This window comes from Narcine bancroftii, chromosome 6 (assembly GCF_036971445.1).
Source record: "Narcine bancroftii isolate sNarBan1 chromosome 6, sNarBan1.hap1, whole genome shotgun sequence".
Classification (NCBI taxonomy): Eukaryota; Metazoa; Chordata; class Chondrichthyes; order Torpediniformes; family Narcinidae; genus Narcine; species Narcine bancroftii.
This window is the reverse complement of record NC_091474.1, coordinates 63,846,178-63,864,776: the sequence shown is the minus strand read 5'-3', so window position 1 is coordinate 63,864,776 and position 18,599 is coordinate 63,846,178. Positions and strand designations below refer to the sequence as shown.

The 18,599-nt window shown below is 45.4% G+C and overlaps 1 protein-coding gene and 2 non-coding genes across 3 annotated transcripts; all 3 read left to right on the top strand.

Moving 5' to 3' along the window:
* The first annotated feature begins 506 nt into the window (after positions 1-506).
* On the top strand, positions 507-11,373 carry LOC138736146 (mitochondrial import receptor subunit TOM20 homolog). The gene is made up of 5 exons (XM_069885130.1): positions 507-708; positions 2,791-2,837; positions 4,190-4,271; positions 7,840-7,982; positions 10,967-11,373. The coding sequence occupies exons 1-5, from the start codon at positions 588-590 to the stop codon at positions 11,009-11,011; spliced, it is 438 nt and encodes a 145-aa protein (XP_069741231.1). The 5' UTR covers positions 507-587; the 3' UTR covers positions 11,012-11,373.
* On the top strand, positions 1,030-1,167 carry LOC138737841 (small nucleolar RNA SNORA14). The gene has a single exon (XR_011341272.1). It is a non-coding gene; the product is annotated as a small nucleolar RNA SNORA14 (small nucleolar RNA).
* LOC138737840 (small nucleolar RNA SNORA14) lies at positions 9,867-10,000 on the top strand. The gene has a single exon (XR_011341271.1). It is a non-coding gene; the product is annotated as a small nucleolar RNA SNORA14 (small nucleolar RNA).
* Positions 11,374-18,599: the final 7,226 nt, after the last annotated feature.

The following is an 18,599-nucleotide window of genomic DNA, read 5'->3' as shown; positions in this document are numbered from 1 at the left end:
CATCCTCAAAAAACTCTATTAGATTCGACAGATTCCTCTAGATGCTGCAGTTTGCACCCACGCTCCCAAACCTGTGTTTGCCGATTGCCGCAAAACAGGACTTCCAACTCTACCTTCTCTTTCCACCGATGCCAGTTGAGAGAGAAGGGCGTTTTGGCTCAAAGTTACGCCACAGCCCAGTGAAGTGAGCAAAACCCAAAGGGGAATTAATGGGGCAAGCACGGAAGGGAAGGGGCTGCTGGAAGTAGCACTTCTGGGATCCAGAATGGGCCAACCTGAAGGCTCAGGTGTTGGAATAAGATTCAGGTTTATTGTCAGAGTACATGCATGACATCACATACAGCCCTGAAAGTCCTTTTGCTGCAGGTCAGGCATGTTTACCACTTATTGGTCGTGCAAAGTCTAAACTACACAGTGGCAATGCAGGGGAGGGGTGAGAGGGCTGTGGGTGTCAGGCAACGTCGCGGACACCTGCGCCGGCGGGTGACGTCATGCGTTAGCTGCCGACGCGCAGGGTCCTTTGCCGTGCAGGGCGAAGGGGGAGAACCTGAGGGTCATGGTGGCGGCGTGAGCCTGTGGCCGGGGCCATGGCGGGGAGGACGAGCGCCATCGCGGCGGGGCTGTGCGGAGCGCTCTTCATCGCCTACTGCATCTACTTCGACCGCAAGCGGCGCAGCGAGCCGGGCTTCAAGCACCGACTGCGGGAACGTGAGTACCGGGCCGGGCCCCCGTCCCTCCCGGCACGTCCATGCTGAACCCCCTTTCCCCTGCGGGTTCACGCACGCCGACCCCACCTTTCCCTGCGGATTCACGCACGCCGACCCCTCCCTCCCCTCCGGGTTCACGGACGCCGGACCGCCCCCCCCCCCCACCTCCTTTTCCCAGCGCACGTGCTGTGAACGTTGCCCTCCATGTGCAGAGTGGGGAAGAGACCGGTCTGGAGCGGCACTGCAGTGGATGGGCCACATGGCCGCCTTCCCGTCGGGCGCGGGGAGCCTCCGCCTCTCCCTCTGTGTGTGTGTCCGTGTTCTGCATTCACAAACCCCCGGGATGTTTTTCATTCTGTCACGACATCCAGGACAAGAAAGAATGCAAAATGAAAGCTCCAGAGAATCCCAATGTGCAAAGCTTCACCCGTGGCTTTTCACTATTTCACATCTCTGACATACCTGTACAAGACGGCGATGCTGCATCGCCTCAAAGACTCAATAATAACTGTCAAAAGGAAGTTGGATAAACGTTTTTTAAAAATTAGAAAGCTATTGATCTTGAACCGTGCTGAAACACAAACGTCCGCAGGTACTGTGGTTGGAGAAAAAAACCCACAAAAGTGCTGGAGGAACTCCGCAGGTCACTTCGCGTCCGTAGGAGGTGAACCAGGGTTTAGGGCCTGTGCCCTTCTTCAAGGTTGAAGGCTGGGGGAAGGAGAGAAGAAAGGCCATAGTTGGGCATGGTGGAGGGAAAGGTGAGAATTGATCGAGAGAGGGATGTGGCTCTGTAGAATTGGAGGAGGGGTGAAAAGGAAAGAGACAGCTAGAGGAAAGGGGATGGGTTTAGGGAAGCTGGAGATATTGCTGTTAATGCCATCTGGATGGAAGGTTTCCCAACATAATAAAGGTGTTGTTCCTCCAATTTGTGGATGTTCTCAGTCTTTCAGTGCATGAGACTGTGGACAGGCAAATCAACAACAGGATAAGGTGGGGAATTGAAATGGGTTGATCCCTTGTGTTGCAGCAGACAGTGAAGGGATCTCCCAGTCTGTGTCTAATCTCTGATGTAGAGAAGGTCACAACGGCAGTACTGTACTGGATGCAGTAGATGATTCCTGCAGATTCATAAGTGAAATGTTGCTTTTCTTGGAACGACTGTTTGGGGCCCAAACAGTGGTGAGGGAGGAGGTGTGGGTGCAAGTATAGCATTTCTTGGGGTCACTAGGGCAGGTACCAAGGGGGTGATTGGTGGGAAGGGAGGAGCAGAAATGGGAAGATGTGTCTGGTAGTCAGGTCATGTAGTAGATGGGGAAATGGCAGAAGTGATGTGTTGGATGTGCAGGCTGGTGAGGTGGTAGGTGAGTCCTTGTTGCGTCTGGGGGGTGGCGGGGCAGGCGTGCAAGTAATGGAGGAGATGTGGGAGAGCGCCGAGTTGAATGTGGTAGAAGGAAATCCACGTTTATTAAAAGAGGACTTCTTGGATGATAGGATGGAAGACCCCCATCCTGGGAGCAGCTGAGATGGAGGAATTGAGAGAAAGCAATGGAATCCTTACAGGGGACATGATGTGAAGAGGGCCATTCATGGGATGTGGAATCTTGGAATGTATCCATGGGGTGGGGGGGGGGGGGCGGAAGGATGGGCGGGGAGCAGTGGGTCTAATAGAAGTGGTCTTTTTAGAGTTGGCACAAGCTTAGGTTTTTTTTGGTGCATGTCTCCTTTAGTGATAGAAGGGGAATGTTGGAAATGCTCAGCTCATACCTATGGGAAGAAAAGCTTCATTTATCAGGTCAATGGGTTTTTCTCAGAAGTGTAAGTCTGACAAAAGGCCCTTAACCTGAAACATTAACTCTGTTTCCCTTCCCATAGATGTGGCCTGACGTGCAGAGCATTTCGGGCAGTTTTATTTTGATATCTCCAGCATCTTTGACAGTTTTGACTCCATTGACTTTGTTCCTTGTAACACATTACTGGTGCTGCCACTTTGCTTCATCAGAGGTGCAGCATTTGCATTGAGAACCAGTGCAGTGGGCCTACGTTAATAAAGCATTTTACATATTCAACTCTCTGCACCTTGTAGGAAGAAAGAAGCAGAAACTTGCCAGACAAAAGGCTGGACTCTCACAGGTAAGTGTCAATGTTTGGAACTGTGGAATAAACTGGTCTTATCAAATTATAAGAGATGTACTCATGGTAGATAGTAACACGTTTCAAAAACTGAAAGGTAATGGGCTTTAAAGGAGATGGAAGGAAAAATGTTTTCAGGCAGGTTGTTTGAACCTGAAACTCAGAGCCAGAGAGGGTGGGGGGGTGGGGGGGGGGTTGCCAGTACTCACAACATCTAGTCAAGCACTTGAAATAACAAAGCAACGAAGGCTTCTGCCCAAGTGCAATGTACAAAAACTGCAGGAGGTCATGCAGCGTCCATGGAAAGCCATCGGTAGTTGACCTTACAGGCTTGAGTCCCTCCTCAGGTATATCCAACTACTATGCAACTGCTGGTAAGTGGGATTAGGGTAGATGGTATTTAATTTTGAGGTACAGCATGTGACAGACTCTTCCAGCCATAAATCTACCCCCACCACCCCCCCCCCCCCCCCCCAATTCACTCATGTAACCAATTAACCCCATACATCTATGAAAGGGAAGTACCCAGAAGTAACCCATACACGGGGAGAATGTATAATCACCTGCTGATTGCCATGGACAGAATGAGCCAAAGGCTCAGATAAGTTTGTGACCTCGCCATTGAAGTGCTATTTGGTCTTTATTACTGCTGGGTATCGTGGCCTCATTGAGCTGGAAGAGTCTGTAACTGTGCTGTGTATCTATGGAGCTTAGTCTTCGAGTGCGAGTGTCACTATAAGGGCAGCATCAATGACCTTTCTGACTGAAGATGTTGGTGAGCTGTCTTTGGGTCTCAACAGAATGTGTATCGAAAGGATTTCCAAAATATCATTGGTTGTGTAGTTGCACGATTTTCACTACCAAAGGATGATGATATGCTATGAAGTCAGAGTGACTTGGACAGGAATTTGGCAGGAGTGATATTTCCATATTTTTTCTATATCTTTCTGGCATTGTTGGTTTAGTAAAGTAACTACTCTTGTCTCATAAATAAATGGTTTGGACCATGTTTAAACGGTTGGTGTTTCTTAGGCTCTTCTGCCATGTAGGATGCTCAGAACCAAGGGTGGTCTTCTATTGGTGATCCAAATGTTTCATTGAACCTTTTGGTGTTGGTCCTGGAAGGGAAGGCAGGTAAAATCCTGTGGTCATTTGTGCTTGGTGCCCATCTGATTCTATGTATAGCAAGTACTTGGAGTTGGCCACTTTGCCCATCAAAGTGGCGCCAGGTCCAAACTCTCAGCTCTGAAGATTTTCAGTTTTACAAGCACTGCCCCACAATATCTACAGTCTGTTGGCTTTGAAGGTTTGCAAGCCTCTAATAATCTGCCTACTTCCTCTCTTGCCTGTAGCTCCCAGATCTGAAAGATGCAGAAGCTGTGCAGAAGTTTTTCTTAGAAGAGATCCAACTGGGCGAAGAGTTGCTGGCACAAGGTGAGTACATCGGGAATATCTTTTGCTGTATAAAAGATATGGCATTTTGCTCATAACACTCAAAAGGCCAGAAGCTGGAGGTGCAGAAAATGGCTGTTTAGCCCATCGAACTGCTCCACCATTAAAATTATGGCCGATAATTTTTTTCCCTCTACCCCATTCTCGTGCCTTCTACTATAACCATTGACACCCTTACTGCTTAAAGGAATTATCAACCTCTGCTTTAAATGTACCCAATGACTTTGCCCCGCCATGCTTGTTGCCCCAACTGTAAGCTCACCAATGCTTTTAGAGAACCATAAAGGCACCCCCAACTACTTAAAAGGGATGGTCGAGCTTAAGAAAGGACTTGGGAGAGCTAGGCCTTGGCATGTAGAATTAAGGAGAACCCCAAGCTGTTCTATGCCTATGAGGAACAGAAGGATGATGAGATTGGAGGTGTGGCCGATAAAGGAGGCAATGTGTGTCTGGAGGCTGAGGAGGTTAGGGAGGTCCTAAATGAATACTTTGTGTCAGTATTCACAAAAGGACCTTGATCAGGGTGAGGTTGAAATAGAACAGGCATGTGGAGATTAAGGAAGTGTAAATGTTGGATCTTCTTAAAAACATCAAGATTGACGTCCCCAGGACTGGATGAGATATACCCCAGACTGCTGTGGAAAGTGAGAGGAGATAGCTGAGGCATTGTGCTCTTTGAGTCTTTGGCTGCAGGGGAGGTGCCAGAGGATTGGAGAATGGTAAATGTAGTCCTCTTGTTTAAAAAAAGGTAATAGAATCCTGGGAATTATACGTCAGTGGTGTGCAAATTATTAGAGAGGATTCTTAAGGATAGGATCTATGAGCATTTGGAGAAGTACTGTCTACTCAAGGATGGCTTTGTGAAGGGAAGGTAGTATCTCAAGAGTCTAATTGAATTTTTTTGAGGTCTACGTGGATTTTAGCAATTTGACATGATCCCCACAAGAGACTCATTCAGAAAGTCATGAGTCAATGCATCAGTGGAAAATTAGCTGTATGGATTTTTAAAATTGGCTTCGAGGAAGAAAGTAGAGAGTAGTGGTGGAAGGAAAGTATTCTGCCTGGAGGTCGGTGACTAGTGGAGTACTGCAGGGATCTGTTCTGTGATCCCTCTTTGTGATAGTTTTAAATTACTGTGATGAAGAGTTGGAAGGATGGATCAGTAAGTTTGCAGATGACCTTAAGGTTGGAGGAGTTGTGGATGGAGCTGAAGATTGTCATAGGCTACAAAAGGATATGGACAGGATGCAGAGTTGAGCAGAAAAGTGGCAGATGGAGTCCAATCTGGATAAGTGTGAGGTGATGCATTTTGGAAGGACAAACCAGAAGGCTGAGAACAGGGTTAATGGTGGATTACTTATGAACAGAGGGACCTTGGGGTTCAAATCCATACATCCCTCAAGGCACTGCACAGGTTGATAGGATAGTTAAGAAGGCCTATGGGATGCTGGGCTTCATTAATCATAAATCTCTGGTAGGAAGGATGTGGAAGCTCTGGAGAGGGTACAGAGGAGATTTACCAGGATGTTGTCTCGATTGGGAAACAAGTCTCATGAGGCAAGGTTAGCAGAGCTGGGACTTTTCTCTTTGGAGCGTAGAAGGATGATGGAGGTCTACAAGATTATGAGAGGCATAGATAGCGTGGACAGCCAGCACCAGTTTCCCAGGGCAGGATCAGCAAACACCAGAGAACATGTGTACAAAGTGACAGGAAGCAAGTTTACTGGTGACATCAGGGATAAGTTTTTTTTTTTACAGAGAGTTGTGGGTGCCTGGAATGCCTTGCTGGGGATGGTGGTGGAGGCTGAAACTTTGGGGGCATTTAAGAGACTCTTAGACACATAGATGGAAGAAAAATAGAGGGTTACAGGGTAGGGAGAGTTTAGTACTTTAAAAAAAAAAAAAATATATGGATCAGAACAACATCGAGGGCTGAAGGCCTATATTGTGCTGTAGTGTTCTCTGTTTACCAGCAAATACATGTATGGGGGGGGGGGGGGGAATAGTATGACTGTATTTGGGTGGGACTTGACTTCCGATGATACATGCGATACTCGACCCAGTAGTCAGGGATCTGAGACCCAGAGACCACATTGGGCTTGTTCGAATATTTGGGTTCCGGAAATTGGAAGTCTGGTTTCTAGCTGTTACTGTATAACACCAGCATGCAGTGCTGGTAGGCTGACATCTGTTTATTGCAACATGGGTAGAATAGTACTGGTGGATGGTGGACTGAGGTCTTACTATATTTAGGGTATAGTGATGGGCTGAGATCTGTTGCTGTACAACATGGTGGTTCAGTACTGTTGGGCTCGCATCTGTTACAATAATGGGTATAGGATTGATGGTTCCAGTCTGTGTATAACATCAACAGTACTGGTGGGCTGGGTTCTGTTGCTGTACAATTGGCATAGTATTCACGGCTACAGGTTTGTGACTCTTAACACTGGGGTACTGTCCTGGGGGTGGGTCTGATACTGTATAACATTAGGGTTCGATACTATTGGGTTTGGGGTTTTCGCTGCATAACACTAGAGGCAAGACCAGATACTGGTGGTCTAAAATTCTTTGACTAACCATCCCTCCTTAGCTTTCATCAGAGTTTACTCATTTAAGACATAGGCAAGTGGCCGTGAGCTTGATGGATATTGAGATGGACGGAGAGGAGGTATGTTTCGTTTCAAATAGGGGAATGGAAAATTTGATCCACTGAGAGTGAACAGGTAGCTGAAGATAGAGTGAAAAAGACTGGATTTAAGGCATTCTGCAGAAAGGACACGGTAGTAAAGTCAAAGACAAGGTCCTCTGGTAGACTCGTTCAGAAAATTGTGAAACGTTGGCAGTGTGGACTCAGAAGTGACTTGCCTGCAGAAAGCAGAGGGTAGTAGTAGATGGAATGTATTCTGCTTGAGGTCGGTGACTAGCGGAGATCCACAGGGATCTGTTCTGGGATCCCTGCTTTGTGTTATAAATGACCTGGATGAAAAATCAGAGGGGTGGGTCAGGGTTTGCAGATGATACGAAGGATGGAGCTGTGGTGGATAATATAGAAAGTTGTAGGTTACAAGAAGATTTAGACAATGCAGTATTGGGCGGAAAAGTGGTAGATGAAGTTCAATTTGGATAAGTGTGAAGTGATGCATTTTAGAAGGTCAAATCTAAAGGTGAAGTATGTGGTTAATTGCAGGATTCTAACAGTGTAGAGGAATGGATGATGACCTTGGGGTCTAAATCCATAGATCTTTCAAGGTTTTTGTGCATTTTAATATGGTAGTTAAGGCTTATGCTTGCCTTCATTTGTCAGTTCAAGATCCATAAGGTAATGTTGCAGCTTTATATATATATTTTTTTTAAAAAGGAGGTGCTTCCAGAGCTGCTCCACACAGGCTGCTGGAAGCCCTTCTGTTGGCTAAGTGTGTGGGGGTTTGGAGTGGTGGGGGGTGGGGGGTGGCGGTGGGAAGCAGGATTGAAAGAAACATGTAAATGTTTATCTGATGTTGGGCCCAGCCGGGCCACTGCTGAATGAAGGCTGTGATTTCTGTCTCTACAGGTGACTACGAGAAAGGGGTGGACCATCTTACAAACGCTATTGCTGTTTGTGGACAGCCTCAACAGCTCTTACAGGTTCTGCAGCAGACCTTGCCTCCACCTGTCTTTCAGATGCTGCTAACCAAGCTGCCAACCATTAGTCAGGTAAGAGGCACTGGTCATAGTTACCTTCCTATTCCCAGCACTTGTCAAAGTTCAGACTTCTTGTCTGAGTACACACATGACATTTCATACGACCCTGAGATTCTTTTTCCTGCAGACGAGGTAGAATTGTGTACAGTTGTGAATGTTGACCATGGCCCAATGTTTTATAGCAGCGTACAGCATGTATTTTCTCTTTATTCTGTCTGTAATGGCAGCTTCATATTTGAAGCCTGCTACCAGGAACTTCAGTAGCTATGCTGGGAGATAGGCTGCAATCTATAGAATCAATTGGCTCTTCACTTTGTCCTGTTCTGTTCTGTCCTGATAGCCTTGCAGTTTTCCAATTGGAAAGTTAGTTCAGCATGAACAGAAGTATTAGAAGCACTTAGCCCTTCAATCCTGCTATGCCATTTAATCAGATTGAGGTTAGTCTAATGATAACTAACCCTCGCCCCCACCCCCCCCCCACTCACTCTCTTGCAATCCATCTCTGCCTTAAAACATATTCAAAAGCAGCTTTCAAAAGCTGTCAACCCTTGGAGTGTAAACATTTCACCTCATCCAGCTTAAGTTTTTTTTACAATGACCTGCAGTTCTAGATTCTCCTATTGGAGGCAGCATTCTCCCCACATCCACCACATCAAGACCTATTAGAAGATTGCACATCCACTTGAACTTTAGTGGATACCAGCTTGAAAGTTACGTAAACCTTCTAAGACCTGTTTTCGATGCACCTTCATTAAATAAGGTGACCGGAACTGTAAGGATGTCATCTCATCAATATCTAGAGTATGACTTCCCAACTTTAGCATTCAATTCTCCTGGCAATAAACAGAATGCTCTGTTAGACTTTCTACTTTCTACACTACACACTAGCCTTTCAAGAACTGCATGAGGACTCCAGATTCTGCTGGTCAAAGCTTTGCACTCGCTTGCAATTTAAATAATGTACTTCCAGCAGCCTTTCAAGCCATTCGTATTACTTATAAAAAGCTTCCAGTTACATAAATTGTTAATCGCTACAGTTTCAGATCCCTGTGGGACACCACTCATTACATCTGGTCAACCAAAGGCCCATTTGTGCCTACTATTTCCTGTTAGCCAGCTAATCTATCCACCACGAATGATGTCATTCCCCTGACAGACGGTGAATTGCAGGTCACCATAAATGATTTTGTTTTTAACTGCAGGGTTTTAATTTTGTCGGTTTTCTACATTTGCATCTTCTATGACTAATGGACAAGTTTATCCCCATCTGCTCTGACAAAACACTATTTTGCTGAAAATATTTGTTGAAGGACTGCTGATTAATATGTGTTACAGTTTTGGGCAGCAAGCAGGAGGCTGGAATAATATCAGGATTTGTATTCCAGTACACCACCGGTTGAAGTTTTCTTGTCATGGGGTCACAGGCCCTTCAAGCTGACCAAACTGCCTATCTGAGCTTGTACCATTTGCCTGCGCTTGGCCCATATTATTCTAATCCTTTCTTCTCCCTAGACCTATCTACATGTTCTTGAGCATTGTAATTCTACCCATCTCCATCACTCATTCCATGTGTGTGGAAAAAGTCAGTTCCCTTTTAAATCTTTCCCCTCACATCTTCACCCTATACCCTCTTGCTTTAGACTCTCCTACTATGGAAAAATAATTCCCCTTGTCTCTGCCCCTCATGAAGAAGGGCTCGGGCCCAAAACATCAGCAATATATCTTTGTCTCCTATGGACTAGTGAAAGACCGGCCTAGTTCCTCCAGCATTTTGGTATATTTTTTACTTAATGTGCCCCTCATGATCCAGGGTACGAGGTTTGTTGATCCTCATTTGTTTGTGATTAGTTGATTAAATGTCTGCACTAAGTAAGTAAATGGTTTGGGGTGTGAGGGCTGCATTCTCAAACCCCTTGGTTGTTTTTGTATCTAAACATCCAGGGCAAAAAGAAATGCTAAATAAAACTCCAGAGAATTCCAAAATGCAGAGCTTTGCTTGCGCTCTTCATGATTTCACGTCTCTGACAGCTTTGTCATTGCCCCATTCGACACTTTCATTGGAGGAAGATTGTTTCTCCTTTTATTGCTAGTGTTAGCAGCATCATGGGGGGGGGGGGTGTCTATCTGTCAATGTCCCCATCATGCAAGATTCAGCTCATCTTCTGTTGTACTGGCTTCTGATGTCTGTCCGAGCTTTCCAGCAGGAAGTTGGCGTTGGGGCTCAGTGTTGCAGAGGTGGTGTGGACCAGAGGAGTGGGGGGGGGGACTGGTTTATCCAATATATCCTGCTGGGATTATTGTGACCAACTGGAAGGGTTAAATACACTTTCTTGCTGTAATGCTGCATCTTTGTTTGAGCTGGAAGAAGAAAGGTGATAAAGTTGAGAATTTTGTTTGGGCTGCCACTTGTCAGTTGAAGTGAAATGCCTTTCCCAAACCAGGTTGAGATTCAGCAACTCGTAGCTCTTGCCTCTGCAGCAGAAGATTGGAGATTCAAGTCTTGCTCTAGAGATTTGAACCCATCATTAGTGCAGGCATTTCTAGCGTGCAATCAAGTCTATTGTCAAGGGTGACATCTTTCCAACAGTGTTTTAAGCTGAGGCCTCTTGGCTGGGTGGAAACAATCCCACAATGCTATGTTCAAAAGCAGAAGAATTATTCCCGGTGTCCAAAATAGTATCAGCAATCAAAATCACGAAACACTTGTTCTCTGCTCATTATGCAGTGTTGCGGTTTTGCTTTCGCCTGCTGCATTTCCAAGATTTAAGTTGGGTGAGCAGAAGTGTGAGAAGTGCTATAAATGTTAGAATGTGAAGTCTCAGCTGCTCTTTGGTCACAAATGCTTTTAATTAATGTGCTGGAAGTGACAGTCAGCTAAAGTATAGGAAGTGTGGTAATACGACCATGTAGTAGAAGGGAAGGCAGAGATGCAAAATTTACCCAGTGCGCAGTTTGGGCAAACTGGTGGTTGCTAATTTCTGTCTTTTTCTCTGCAGAGGATTGTGACTGCACAGAACCTGGTTGAAGATGATGTGGAGTGAGCTACCTGTGATAGATGCATCCCCTCTATCATGCCCCTCTCTCCTTCATTGTATATATTAACATAAAATGGACTCTGGGTTGGTCCTCTTCACTAGAAGATCCTATAGCATCACTTTATTTATTGTGCCCTTGTGCCGAATGTATTTTGATACTAAACTTAAGGGGTTTTGTGTGCAATTATAGTGCTGACGGTGAAGAGGTTTCTCAGTTTTACTGTGTCAGAAATGCACTGGCACAGAATGTTGGGGTTGTCCAAACTTGCACATCTGCACCTCTCAAACCCAGAGCTCCACAGCTGCCTGATTTCAAATGGATGCTGATCATCTTAAAGAGATTTTTAATAAAGTTATTAAATGAAGAACCTTTTGTTGGGGAGGATTTAATGTAGGTTTGTGTGAAGCTGTAGAATTGATTTCAAATCCTAGAATTTCTTGACCTGATTCTTCATTGATTTAAATTGTTAATAGTTTTGGCCCCAAAGCTGATCGCTGCCATTCCTCGAGTTGTTGATTGCCTGGCAGCGGGAAAACCTCACTTACTTTCCTCTTCTGCAGTCATCTTTTATTCTTCTTGAAAGACTCCAGAAATCCAAATACAATTCATCTGCAAGCCCCCTTTTATCTAATTTATTCCACTAGTTTGTTAAAACCTCTGAAAATGAGTTAAATACTTTTATAAAGTGGCATTAGGTCTGCTTGATTTAAAAAAAAACTTTTCCTAACTGTCCTGCTGTTGCTGCGTCAGCTATGAATTCCAGGATGCTAGGCTAAATGACTTGTTTCTAGCTTTCTGTCTGCCTCCTTCCTTGAACCGCAGCTACAGGGGCATCCCATATGGGGTGCAGCACACGGGTGCCGAAGACGAGGCTGAAACCTTTGTAAATGCGATGAGTGGATCATTGATTTCTGCTTTCTTCCAAGATTTCCACCACCACAGAAGCCAATTTGAATTGCATTGCACAATAATCAGTGATGGGCGAGAGCTGCGGCACTAACAAGGTTGTCAGGAACCAGCCTGACCCATCTCGGCTGTTCCACTCATTTTAACACTGGCATTGTGGAAAATTGTCTTGTTCTGTTCTGTCCACAAAAAGGACAAATCTAAAAGGCTTGATTATTGCCCACTCTACTTTGTTGTCAGCAAAGTGAAGGAAGGTGGTGTTGACAATGCCTTCTCATAACCCACTCAGTGATACTTAGTCTGGGCTTTGCCAGGACTCGGACCTCAATACAATCTCATTCCAAACATGGAGAAGAATTCCAGAGGTGAGAATTATTATCCTTGAGGCATAATAGACCTCTGATAAAACCGAGCAACTTGTGCTGTAGATTCAAGCCCCTAGTTTGAATACTTTCAACCAATGTTTCCTAGTGTACAGCCCTTTTCCTCCCAAAGACTTGAGTCAGTGATTACTTAGGCAGCACGGTTAGTGCCCCGCTATTACAGCACCAGCGTCCTGAATTTGAATCTGGTGCAGTACATTCTCCCAGTGTCTGTGGGTTTTCTCCAGATGCTTTGGTTTCCTCTCACCCTGCAAAAACATGCAGGAGTTGTGGGTTAATTGGATACTGGGGGTTGTGGACTTGTGCACCAGAAGGGCCTTTTACTGTGATATCTAATGTAAACAGTGCTGTGTTCGATCAGGCTTGCGTGTTTTAACCTTGAACCTCATTGTCCAATTACAAGAGAAGTCAGGTGGCTCTAACTTCCCCTCCATGAGGGGACAGATTGATGGTAATAGAACCTCTTTTTCTGGGTTACCCTTTTTAACAGTCGTTACTGTTGCACAAAAGATGAGTTGGTGACTTGTACCTGTTTGGGTTCTGACCCACCAGCATTATTACTGTTGCAAGTTCTATCCCATCCAATCATCTCAACATCTTCCCTACTTGAATCCATGGTAATTGCTGTCATCATTTGGATGTTTATTCCTGATAATTGATTTTTTTTAAGGTAAGGAAGGGTATTGGCTCTAGTTAAATCTGTGTTGAAGAGATTTGAATATGGATATATTTTTACCTTCCTCCAATCTATGGATGGGACCCAGTGAACATCTCAGCAACTTCCATGGCATCTTGCTAATGGAGGGCATTATTTGGTTTTGAGCTGTTGGCCAACCAATTACTACCTTATTTATATAAAAATTATCCATTTTCCCCCACCTCTCCAACATTCCTTTTAACACTTTTTCAGACAGTGAATAGATTTAATGGATGAGTGAATCTTGTGCCAAGGTTTTTCCCATTTAGGTTTTCAAATTTTTTTACCACCTTGAAGATAAGAACAGATGCCATCTCACTGACTACACAAAGCCCTGGAACACCTGGACAGCAACCCAACACACCAATGGCACCGTGAAGAAAGCATGACAGTGCCTCTACTTCCTCAGAAGTTTGTGGAGGTTTGATATGACACCAGAAACCCTGCAAAACTTCTACAGAGATGTGGTGGAAAGTGTGCACACCAGCTGCATCACGGTCTAGTATGGGGACACCAATACCCCTGAACACTTAAGCCCTCCAAAATGGTAATGGACACAGCCCAAGACATCACAGGCAAAATCCTCCCCACTATCGAGAACATCTACAAGGAACACTGCCATCTGAGGGCAGCAGCCATCATCAAGGATCCACACCAAGCAGCACATTCTCTTGCTCTCACTTACCATCAGGAAAGAGGTACTGGTGCCACAAGACCTGCACCACCAGGTTCAGGAACAGCTGCTACCCCTCCACCATCAGACTCTTCAACCATAAACAATCAGGGACTCATCTAAGGACTCTTGTGCACTTCATTTTGATTTCCTTTGTCCTCTGTATCGCACAGTCAGTTTGTTTGTATTTGTTATCTGTTTTCAGTTCTTTATTTGTTTTCATATTTACTCTAGTTTATTTTTTGCACTACCAATTAGTGGTAATTTTGCCTGGTCCACAGGAGAAAGGAATCTCGGGGTTATATGTGATGTCATGTATGTACTCTGACAATAAATCTGGAATCTGACAGCAAAGATACATCAGGATGCTGTTTATCGACTGCAGTTCAGCATTTAACACCATCATCCCTTCAAAACTAATCAGCAAACCCCAGGACCTGGGAGTTAACACCCCACTGTGTAATTGAATCATGGATTTCCTCACCTCCAGACCACAATCAGTGAAGTCTGGTAAGAACTCTACAATCTATCAGTACTGGAGTACCACAGGGCTGTGTTCTTCACCCCTCCCCCCCCCCCCCCCCCACCCCACCCCGCTCTACTCACTTTACATCTATGCCTGTGTGGCTTTGTATGACAAATAACACCATCTACAAATATACTGACGATACCACAGTTGTGGGTCATATAAAGGAAGGAGATAAGTCAGTATACAGGATGGAGATTGAAAACATTGCTGAATGGTGCACCGACAACAACTTTGCACTCAGTGTCACCAAAACCAAGGAACTGATTGTGGACTTCAGGAAAGGAAAGCCAGAGGTTTATAATCCAGTGATAATTGGGGAATCAGAGGTGGAGAGGGTGGGCAAATTTAGGTTGTTGGGAGTCACTATCTCGGAGGATCTTTTCTGGATCCAACACATCAATGGCATTGTAAAGAAAGCACGTCAGCACCTCTACTTAGGAATTTGCGGAGCTTTGGTATGACATCAGAAATCCTGGCAAATTTCTGCAGCGATGTGTTGGGAAGTGCACTGACCAGTTGCATTGTGGTCTGGTATGGGGACACCAATACCCCTGAGCATAAAGCCCTCCATAAGGTAGTGGACATAGCCCAGGACACCACAGGCAAAACCCTCCCCAACATTGAGTACATTTACAGAGAACGCTGCTGTCGGAGAGCAGCAGCAATCATCAAAGACCCTCACACCCCCAGCACACATTGTTCTTGTTGCTACCATGAGGAAAGAGGTACAGGTGCCGCAAGACACACCACCAGGATAAAGAACAGCTGCTATCCCTCCACCATCAGACTCCTCAACAACAAATTCAATTAGGGACACATTTAAGGACTCTTGTGCACTTCATTGATTTTGTTCTGTCTCTTGCAAAGTCAGTTTGTTAACATTTGTTATAAGTTTACAGTTCTTTGATTGTTTACACTGTGAACAGATTTTTCTTTGTACTACTTATAGTATTCCTGCCGTGCCCGCAGGAGAAAGAATCTCGGGGTTGTATGCGTTGTCATGTATGTACCCTGACAATAAGGCTGAATCAAACAACTTGTTTCATCCTTCATTATCTCGAGCATATGTTTTACGGAGAAAAAATGGACTGTTTGTAGCATCTTTCATGACCTCTGGATATCCATGAAGGATTTGCAGCCAATCAGGATCTTCATTAATGAGTAAGTGCAGTTGGTTTAGGGAATGTAGCAGTTATATTTTGCACAGTGACCCCCCACCCCCCACCTTCCTCTAATCTCCAATATTGATGTTGGGAGGTAAGTGTGGACACAAGAGAGAGCCCTGCTGTGGTCCAAGTAAAGTTAGTGAAAGCAGTCTTCAGAGGAGAATATGATCAATATTTGAAAGGAATGGAACTGATGGACCAAGGGCATTTAGTTACACTTTGAAACTAGTCGGAAGGTGACCATGTTCATAGGAAGCAAATGGACCCTCACTTTATAAAATCACAATAGCAAAGCAACAGAAATTTTGTCCACTGTATCCAATTAATCCCTTCCCCCAGCTCTTTTCTAAGCTGCTTCATCAATCAAGACCTTAGCTGGTTGATAAAGTTGATTTCCGTTAAATCTTGGATCAGTAGGTTCCAGATCATAGCAATGTATGTGAAAATATTTGCCTCTGGTTGCTCTTATCAGTCACTTTAAATCTGCATCGGTTAGATGCCCTGCTACCTCTGTAGCACTACACTGCTGCATCAGCAAAGAGCTCCACACTCCAATCTCGAACTGGGTTTTAACTCACACCTTCCGGGAGATCAGGTCCTGGCCAGAGGAAGCTGCCGCTACACTGCAGGACTGCTTGGAAAGTGCATACTGGAACAGATCTGGGGAGGTGAACCACCTACAATCACCCCATCAACATTGGCGAGTATATGAGCTCAGTCACTCGCTGCAGAGGCAAGTGCACCAAGGACGTGCAGTGATCAAACTCTATACAGCCAGGGCAAATCAGGAACCGTGGCTGGAGCTTGTGATGCTGCCTTCAGTTTGGGTGACAAGATGGCATTAAGATCAGGAAGGGCCGAACTCTCCTGTGCAATCAGGAAGCCAAAGCATGGGTGCATGAGTCAGGGTATTCAAACCACTACTGACCATAAATCAACCTTGTGACAATGATAGCTCCCTTCTTGACAGCGTGAATACCTTTGACACATGCTTTGATGGGCAAAACAACATGACACCAACGAAAGCCTCATCTCACCCTGAAAAACAGGTACCCTCCATAGTGTGGCCGAGGTGAGGAGCATCCTTTTCAGGGTGAATCACACAAACAAACAGCAGCAGGTTTCATACCTGGTCGGGTGCTGAGGTCATAACGGACATCTTCAATATATCACTGCCACAGTCCACTGTACCCTCGGGGTTCAAGGCTACCATCATCCTGTTGCCCAAGAGAGCAATGGTAACTGGCCTAAATGACTACCATCCAGTGGCACTGATCTCTATAATCATGAGGCGCTTTGAGTGACTGGCAATGGAGTGCATCAAATCGCACCTTCCAATGACATTTGCCTAACGTCCAAACCAGTTCGTAGAAGAGGCTACAGGCTTGACTTTCCACTCCATCCTGACCCACCTAGAGGATGATGTCTAATGTGCCAGCTTGTTGGTTCATCACACCTCAGAGGCCGGTGGATAAACTGTCCCCACTAGGACTCAACATCCCTCTCTGCAACTGGATCCTGGACATGCTGACTGAAAGACCGCAGTCAGTCCAAGTTGGTAGGAAAATCTCAAGACCCATCACTCTGAGCACTGGTTGACATGTCTGTTTGCTCAGCTGGCGACTGTTCATGCTACTGACTCACGATTACTCTGCCAGATTCCAATCAAACAGAATCATCAAGTTTTACAGATGATACGACAGCAGTTGGCCTCATCGGCAACAGTGAGTCAACTTACAGAGAGGAGGTTAGGCAGCTGGTAAACTGGTGTGAGGACAGCAATCAGTCTCAATGTAGATAAGGTCATTGTGGACTTCAGGAGGGCAAAGGCTGGCCACTCCTCTACATGCCAATGGATTCATCGTGGAGAGCACAAAGTTCTTTGGTATGCATATAAAGGATAATCTATTCTGGACCCATAATGTCTCCGAATTAGGAAGGCACAGCCTACTACTGGCAACATTATACAGGAGTTGAGAGTGACCTGTCAGGCTGCATCATTGTGTGATATGATAGCTGCAAAGCATCACACTGGGTCAATACAGAGGAAATGACTGACAACATCACTGAGGTTCCCCTTTCCTTTATTGATGATATCTACTGGGAGCATTGATTAAATTTCTTTTTCTTTCTTCTTTCTTTGGCTTGGCTTCATGGTCGAAGATTTTTGGAGGGGTATGTCCACATCTGCTGCAGGCTCGTTGGTGACTGACAAGTCCGATGCGGGACAGGCAGGCACGGTTGCAGCGGTTGCAAGGGAAAATTGGTTGGTTGGGGTTGGGTGTTGGGTTTTTCCTCCTTTGCCTTTTGTCAGTGAGGTGGGCTCTGCGGTCTTCTTCAAAGGAGGTTGCAGCCCGCCGAACTGTGAGGCACCAAGATGTACGGTTGGAGGCGATATCAGCCCACTGGTGGTGGTCAATGTGGCAGGCACCAAGAGATTTCTTTAAGCAGTCCTTGTACCTCTTCTTTGGTGCACCTCTGTCTTGGTGGCCAGAGGAGAGCTCGCCGTAGAACACGATCTTGGGAAGGCGATGGTCCTCCATTCTGGAGACGTGACCCACCCAGCGCAGTTGGGTCTTCAGCAGCATGGATTCGATGCTTGCGGACTCTGCCAGCTCGAGTACTTCGATGTTGGTGATGAAGTTATTCCAATGAATGTTGAGGATGGAACGGAGACAGCGCTGATGGAAGCGTTCTAGGAGCCGTAGGTGATGCCGGTAGAGGACCCATGATTCGGAGCCGAACAGGAGCATGGGTATGACAACAGCTCTGTACATGCTGATCTTTGTGTGTTTCTTCAGGTGGCTCAAAGAATTATAGAGGACCGTTTCCATCCAGCCCACAGGATCTTTGCCCCACACCCATCAGAAACGAGGTACAGGTGCATCAAAATCAGGACTGCAGGCTGGGAAATGGCTGCTTCTTGTAGGGTGTGAGATTGATGAATGGTGTCCTGAGCAAATCAGCCCAAAATATTTATAAAATTTTAAAACATTTTATCTTTATGTATAAAGTATGTGATTTCATGTGCTGTGTATTGTGTGCGCACTGGAGAAACACTGTTTTGTCGGGTTTATATGTATAGTTAAATGATAATGAATATAAAGCCTAGTTCAGAGGCATGTGTTGAGCATTTTATGTGGGACACGTGCATTGCGGAAAAGTGTTGTATTAGATGCAGTGGCTGTCTGTCTCAGAGCTATACACATGGGTAACACTTAACAACCTTCTCCATCGAT

Bases quoted from the DNA above. Each gene is read 5' to 3' on its own strand.
- LOC138736146 (XM_069885130.1), top strand. From the start codon at position 588: ATGGCGGGGAGGACGAGCGCCATCGCGGCGGGGCTGTGCGGAGCGCTC. The intron at 2,838-4,189 runs GTAAGTGTCAAT...TCTTGCCTGTAG, and splicing joins AAAAGGCTGGACTCTCACAG to CTCCCAGATCTGAAAGATGC. The intron at 7,983-10,966 runs GTAAGAGGCACT...TTTTCTCTGCAG, and splicing joins AGCTGCCAACCATTAGTCAG to AGGATTGTGACTGCACAGAA.